Source organism: Phoenix dactylifera, unplaced genomic scaffold (assembly GCF_009389715.1).
Source record: "Phoenix dactylifera cultivar Barhee BC4 unplaced genomic scaffold, palm_55x_up_171113_PBpolish2nd_filt_p 000046F, whole genome shotgun sequence".
Lineage (NCBI taxonomy): Eukaryota > Viridiplantae > Streptophyta > Magnoliopsida > Arecales > Arecaceae > Phoenix > Phoenix dactylifera.
The window spans coordinates 1710908-1718905 of NW_024067669.1; the positions used below are offsets into that span (position 1 = coordinate 1710908).

Sequence of the window (7998 nt, forward strand, 5' to 3'; positions counted from 1 at the left end):
TGGAAACAATGCCGAGGTTAACCCTTTATTGGTTATCTAATTAGCCCATCAAGGATTAAAAAAAGTGGTACTGTAAGTCGTCAGGTATGAAGTGTTCTTGTTTCATTAATTTCTCCAATAATAGTTCTATAAGCACTTGCTTTTTATTTAAAAAAGAGATTGAAATTTACTAACATATATATATATATATATATATATATATATATATATAGTTTGACAAGCCTACAAGACTTGATATTATAGCAGAGATGTTTATATTTATGTATTCTGGATAATGTTGCTTCCAATCATCTTAAGAATTAATAGGAAAGACATTCTAATTTTATATGTCAATGTGCTTCCGACAAAGATTGAAATCTAATCCAATAAAATATCTTATTATTGACATAAAAAATGGTAAAAAATTAGTTACAATAAGCACCTTCTTATTTTCAAACATTATTTCCTAAACAGATATTATTTAATGATTGGAAACGCATATAAAATACGTACAGCTAATTTTAAAAGAAGGCAGTCCTGTGACTTGGTGAAGGAGCAGTTAGCATATTGGTGGCATTTTATTAAAGCTATGAGTTGGAAACTTATATATATAGTTTTAAGAATTGATTCTTTTTGACATTATCACCTCTTGAATTCTTTATTTATACAATATCTGCTCAGGTGATGAAAGTTATTCATTTTGAAGGTTCGAAAAGGACATTAATTGGCTCATGTTTGGTTCTAGCACAACTACTAATAAGCCTCGGTCTTTTTGGTGTACATGGTTTAGGTTCAACGACAAAACCATTATAATTGATTTGAGCCAAATTAACCGACATAAAAGTCAAGCATGTTTTATTCCCTTTGGGAGTTTGGTCAAGTACCCATGTCACATCCTTGCTAGGTTTTGATAAGAACCAACTGATAAGCGTAAAAGTCCATACTAAGCTAAATAATTACAAAAATTACAGCGATACTTCTACAACTTTTTGCAATTTATACTTGCATCCCAAAAGTTTTAATTTTTTTTTCAATTAGACCCTAAAACTTAAGTTTTGGTTGCAATATAGCCCAAGCATCTATCTCTGTGAGGACCCGTAAACATGTCATTGTCGTGTGAGATAACTTTAGACATAAAATTCCATCAATACCTTCGTCTGCTAGATTAGAAAAGGAGTTGTATCTTGACGGAAATGAAAATCCGAGGGTACATTAGTTATTTCATAATTGCAATTGACGACGTTAAAGCTCGGAAGTCTTCTCCTTTATTGTCGGCCTTACGAGGGCTAATTTCCAGAGAAATAGGTTTTAAGGAACCAAGTCAACAAGTCGAAGCTCAAGGACGAATGAGTTCTTGAGTCAGCAAGCTTTCTGATGGACGTCTCGGCTATGTTGCAACCAATTCGTAACTTTTGGAATCTAATTGAAAAAATTGAAACATTTCGATGATAAGCGCAAATTGTGAAAAGTTAAAAGATGTCTATATAATTTTCCTCAGCAATTTTTCTTAGTGGATGAGAGATTTTATCTTTTTCGGTGGTTCTTCAAAATATATCTAAAATTTAAAGTAATGGCCATTATAACCATTTCACATGCATGAAATTATGCTTGGAAAAACAGATAATGATTTAGTGTTATACAACAAAATAAAACTCATTATATGACCATCCAACTAAATAAATAACATTTTTAAACTCAAAACTCTATAGCGAGAATGTTGAAAAAAAAATGAGAAAAGAGAATTATAGTTCTGCTCGTCTTTACAATGTATAGTAGTCGTCTTTGTATAGTATGAGGAGGTTGATGAAGTTTGGTAAGGCCGACTATATTTGGCATAATCAATTACAAATCAATCAATAATTCTACAATAATTCTAACAGAGAAGAAGAGAGACCTTGATTTGGTGAATAGAGCCAAGCAAATTGCATCATTATATCATTTCTTATTTTTGATTATAACAATCTCAAAAAGCCTAAATAAAAGCTGAATTAGCAAAAGAATAATTGTTATTTAGTAAAAAACAATTAAAATATTTTTTTTTATAAGGGATTGCGTTATCTACGCCCAAGTCCCAAATTCACTTGTCCCCTCGGTTCAGGCCTTATTCATTGAGGGAACTGCCTTAGCGGTCCCTCGGATAAGAACGAGCGTGAGAGAGTTCGCGCTCTCTCTTCTCTTTCTCTCCTCTTCTTCTTCTTTTTCTTTCTTTTTCTCTCTTTATATCTCTCAGCGAGCCTCAGAGAGATTTTTATTGTATCAACTCTTGCCTCTTCCTCCCCTCTTCTTCTTTTTCTTTTTTTTTCTCTCTTTATATCGCTGAGGCTCAGCCTTAAGAAGTTTTTATTGCATCAACTCTTGCCTCCAGCTCTGTGACAGAATGAGAAAGAAAAAAAAGGTTGGTGGCTCTTTTTTTCTGTTATAACGATAATTAGTGTAAACACTAGAATTTTAGAATTTTTAAAAATTTTAGAAAGAAATTTTTGAAATTTGGAGATTTTTAAATATTAATATTAAAATATTATCGTAACATTGATATGATATATAGATGTGGTTTTGGATTATTAATTTGGAGGACATTTGTGGGGTAACTAACATTTATACTTTGTAATATTTGTTTAAGATTAATTATACAAATAGATGCCATAGTTCTAAAATAAATTTACATATGACACTTTGATTTGATTTATCACAAAAATTTTGTTAATTAACTGCATGATTGAAATATTGTAATGGGATCAATCATGTAAAATTAAAATTATTGAATGTTTAATTGTAAGACTCAAGAGTGGTATTGAAAATGAAAAGAAGATCAATTTATATATATATATATATATATATATATATATATATATATATATATATATATATATATATATATATATATATATGTATGTATGTATGTATGTATGTATGTATGTATGTATGTATGTATGTATGTATGTATCACTTGAATTACGTATGGATCCGGAATGTGATTACGTGGCATAGAATACAAGGTTAAATGTGGCCATGAGATGAACCATAGGTTAGCTATCAGAAGGCCTTTGTCGGGATTCCTAGCCAAGGTTTCGTGCAGGTACACTAGAGTGCAGGAGGTGGCACTCTCTTTCTCCCCCCTAGCAGGCATCTTCTCGGCTTCCTCCGGCATGCTCACCCTGAGGCTAAATTTCAACCACAATAGAGGCTATTCTGGTAAATAATAGATCTAATTAATCAGACGTATGTATAATATAGTATTTTTTGGATTTTGTATAAATAACTTAAACACTAGAAATTGTAGTTTGTAAAATTTAGATGACAAACTCTATTTTGTGGCTTGTGGTTGTATGATTGATATATGCGATTTTTTGGTCCAATAGTTTAGTTATTCTGATATTTGCTATTGCCTATGTATATATTTTATAATTTTTAGGTTATATAAAATTTATTAATGGGAAAGAATGCCTTGCATGCTTATAGAGTCGATCCCTCTGACTATAAAGTGGCTATCATGCTCTCGAATTGTGCTTCTGGGGCTGTGGGCATGGTAAAATGCTCGCAATTTTTATTTGGAAGTATTATAATTAAGATCTATCAAGTTCATTGAGAATTTGAGGCCAAGAAGGATAGGATTTGAACCCGGTTGCCAGTACTCAATCCCCATAAATATTGAAGGAGCAGGCATCCTCGTGATGCCATATTATTAAAACTCTGCATATTCTTGCTCGCCACCTAATGCGCGTGAGCAAGTCCAGGCGTGATGGACACGTTTCGATCTGTGATAACTCATCTCGCAAAATGAATGGTGTTCTGTGTTTGAGAGCATCCAAGGGATCCTTGGAGAGCACATCGCGGTGGAGTCCGGGGCGGAGAGAGAGACAGAAGGATGGCCGAGTCCCGATGACGCGGCGACAGTGTTCCACGTGTCTGAAAATTCTCCAGCCAAGAAAACCGCCCTCCATCCTTGACCGTTTTGACCGCACGTGATGGGCTCGCTGCGTAACCGGCCCATTACCCAACAACCGGTGACCAGACCCCGGTGAGTCATACCTAACCCTAGAGCATTTTGGTCATTTTGTCCATAGCTAACCAACAATCTGATTGAAACGGACTGATTGGAGATGGGATATGGCTCAATGGAGGAAAAAAAATTAATGGAGAGATCTCAATCTCAAACCATCTAAGTGATGCACCTACTAACTCTACCCTGTATAATTATATCCAAGTTTTCGATTGATTAGATCCATACAATAGTTCAATAACTAGAAATATCTTTTATTATTGTTATTATTGAGATTATTTGGTTACATGTAAGTAGGAGCCATATTGTAATTGCAAGCATTGCAAATATTACGATGAATCTATGTTGATGTGCACATGATGTATAGCCTTCCAAACTAATTTTAGCTTGTTTTTTTTTAATATAATTTAAGCATGGTGTGATTTAGCTTGACCTTCTAAATCTTTGTTTGAAGTAAAGTTCAGTGCAGTGGTTAACAAAAATAATATTAATTAAAATTTTGAATACCAGCATGAGCTACAAGTTATCTTGGATGTTATGTAAATAAGCATCATCACATGGCACCTAAAGCTAACAACACATGGCTTTATGATGATTTCATGCTTACAATATTTATTGCACCACGGAATGATTAATTCATGCATCATTCTTAAGGACTTGTATTAGACGTTACAATTGATTTTAGTGAATCAAAAGTTGATGGATGGTTTTGATGCCATCAAATGATAACATAAATACAAGATTAAGATGCTCCGACATCAATGTTTTAACTTAATAGGTATAGGTTGAATCAAAAAATTATAATATATCCTGAATAAAGGGAGCAGCAGACTTGCAGGAGGCTTCCCTTGTCACCATTTACAGTAGAAACGCAGGAGGAAGAGTTTTATTAATACAAACTCATATTTAGAGAGGAGGCTATCCTGATGTACTCCTAGTAAAAGACAAGAGTGCCCATATGATTGGTCGAGTGACCTACCCCAGCCCTCAGCCAGGCTTGAGAGCCACAGCTAAGCGAACATACACCTTGTCGGAACCGTAGTGTGGCGTGTTCTAGCCTCCATATTTTAAGAAAGAAAGCAACGCCACCAACCCCTGTAATTATCTCCCATGCACCAATTAAAATAACAACCCCAAGTCCTTATTGTATGTACTTCTGTGCAATATAATACTAACAAAGGCTGCATTGTTTATGTAAGCTTCCGGCATGCTTGCATACTCTTATTAGCCTGCGCTTGTGTGGTTTTTCTTTGCTCTCTTCCTCTCTCTCATCCTCCCCCATGCCATATGCCATCGCATCTGCTTTTAGTTTTATAGCTTACGATTTAACATCTATTGCACAAATTCCACCATCTCCGTCAGACCACCCTTCTCCCTCCCCCTCTCTCTCTCTCTCTCTCTCTGTGTATGTGTGTGTGTGTCTGCTCTCCTGTGATGATTTGCTGATGGTGGAGTTTCTTCGTCTTATGCACTCGGTTGCAGTGGCGTTTGGTTCTCCTACACGAAACTCACCTCAGATTTCGGTTCTTCTTCTTCTTCTTCTTCTTTTGGAGAGAGCGCGTATGGTGAGAAAAGGCCTTCTCTAGTGGTATTGGAGCTTTGATTGGATTTGTTTTGTTCTTGCTATATATGGTAATAGGAATGGCAAAAGGTGGCAGAGGACTCTCGAGCTAATATTACCAAAACGATCAGTCCTTTTGGCTCTGAAGTGTCGTCTGGTGGTGAATCCAGTGCTTGAATTGGTGTACAAGAAAGGATTGCGGAAGGATCCAAGCTATCCTCTATAAAGTATAGAGACAGGGGAAGAAGGAAAATCTCGCCTTTTGTATTGGAAGCCGCTAAAGGTGATAGTTTTAAGAGACGAGTGATATTGGAAGCACTTCTCCGAGCTCCATAGCTTAGTGGAATAGGAGGAGAAGAACAAAAGAAAAGCTGGCAAGCAAGTGGTGGGAGAGAGTAGATGTGTCGGCGATGGCCGGAATGGACTCCGGCGGTGGAGGCGGTGGCGGAAGTTCGTCTCGCTATCTCCATCACCTCCTCCGCCCACCGCCTCCGCCGCCGTCAACCCACGTCTCACCGGAGCAGTCCAAGCCCTCCCCGGAGAAGAACATGAAGTCCTCCCCCGACAAGGGCGGCGGCGAGCCCTCCACTTCCGCCGCTGCAGAGGCGGGCGGCGAAGCGCTCGGCCCCGTCCGTCGCCCCCGGGGCCGGCCAGCGGGGTCGAAGAACAAGCCCAAGCCCCCCATCATCGTGACCCGAGACAGCCCCAACGCGCTCCGCTCCCACGTCCTCGAGGTCTCCGGCGGCGCCGACGTCGTCGAGTGCGTCTCCGAGTACGCCCGCCGGCGGGGCCGGGGTGTGTTTGTCCTCAGCGGTGGCGGAGCCGTCGTCAACGTCGCGCTCCGCCAGCCCGGGGCGTCGCCGCCGGGGAGCGTGGTGGCGACCCTCCGCGGCCGCTTCGAGATCCTCTCACTCACAGGCACCGTCCTCCCACCGCCGGCGCCTCCGGGGGCTGGTGGTCTGACCGTCTTCCTCGCCGGCGGTCAAGGGCAAGTGGTCGGGGGGAGCGTGGTGGGACCGCTGGTAGCGGCAGGGCCGGTGGTGCTGATGGCCGCGTCATTCGCCAACGCGGTGTATGAGCGGCTGCCGATCGAGGGGGACGAGGAGGCAGCGGTACCGCCAGTGGCGCAGGGGCAGCAGCCGGCGGCCTCTCAGTCATCCGGCGTTACGGGCGGTGGCGGTGGTGAGGGTGGTGGAAGCGGCGGCGGTGGAGGTGGCAGCGGTGTTTCGTTCTGTAATTTGGGTGCAAATATTGGGAGTTATCAGTTTCCTGGTGATGCTTATGGATGGGGTGGTGGTGGTGGTGGTGGAGTTAGACCACCCTTTTGATGATTCTAAGCTCACTTACTACTACTACGACTATTGCTACTACTACTACCATAAGTTTCTCTCACTGAAAGGAGGGAGCTCTTTGCCTTTGGTTATTTTGAACTCTCGTAAAGAAGAAGAAGAAGAAGAAGAAGTGTGTAGGTGTAATGGTGCAGTTTGGTTGGTGGTGATCGCCGGACGGGAGAGCTGGATTGATGATACTTTTGGCGGTAATTTAAGTGTGTTCTTAGAGAAGTCGAAGGATTCTAAAGGTGATGCGCATTAGGCCACCTTTGTGCTTATTTTGCTGGCTTTGGGATTGGAAGAGTGATATGACGTAGAGCATTTTGATGCGGATTTGATAACTAGAAATGGGATTTCGAGTGGCTGAACTTGGATTTTGCTTTCAAGAAGAGAAGAGAAATGGGTGGAAGAAGAATGGAAGAAGGAACTGGAGAGGTCAGCTTGGGGGCACGGGGATTCACAGGCTTCCAAAGGTCAGTAGATAGATCCAAAGTTCATGCACACATGTATCATTTCACATTTTTCTTCTCCGATCTCCTTTGTCTATCTCAGCTTTGTCATGTAATGGAGTATGTAGATCTGATGTAGAACGTGCTTATTCTCTTTCAACACACTATATCCATGTACTCAATCCATCCTCGTTTGGTCATTCCTAGACCGGAATTTATAGTGTTCACTATATATTAAAAGGGTCTTACAAGAGATTTTCTCTTTTAAGTTTCAGAGAAAGAGAGAGAGATTTTAACTTTTGTTGCTTGTGAGTTGGTTGATGGTCTTTTGCTTGTGTTTTGGTTTGCTTCAGTTTGAACTCAGAGGGAAGTACTAGTTTTGGCAGTGTGTACCTCAAAAGCGTGCTGCTTTAGGCTTTAGCCCCTGGCTGGACCCTAGTTTTTGATGGGAGCTTGGGGAGAAAAGGTTGCAAGAATCTGCAGTCTTCTGACAGGTTCTGTCAAACTTCCCACAGCAGAGGCCAGAGGGTTAAATCAAAAGAATGGAGCAGTTAACTTGTCATTTACTGGAGGGAGGGAGGGGAACTGACCATAAGATATTAACAGCAGGCTGCAAGATTCTCAGCATCTGCTTCAATCTTTTCCCAAGTACAATTCTAGAAAGAATGGGTTCTACCT

At 40.2% G+C, this 7998-nt stretch overlaps 1 protein-coding gene across 1 annotated transcript; it reads left to right on the forward strand.

Moving 5' to 3' along the window:
• Window positions 1-5163: 5163 nt before the first annotated feature.
• LOC103711756 (AT-hook motif nuclear-localized protein 25-like) lies at window positions 5164-7616 on the forward strand. Its single transcript, XM_008798027.4, has one exon. It carries the CDS (start codon window positions 5951-5953, stop codon window positions 6866-6868), a length of 918 nt encoding a protein of 305 aa, XP_008796249.2. The 5' UTR covers window positions 5164-5950; the 3' UTR covers window positions 6869-7616.
• The last annotated feature ends 382 nt before the right edge of the window (window positions 7617-7998 follow it).

Coding starts and splice junctions, on each gene's coding strand:
- LOC103711756 (XM_008798027.4), top strand. CDS start 5,951: ATGGCCGGAATGGACTCCGGCGGTGGAGGCGGTGGCGGAAGTTCGTCT.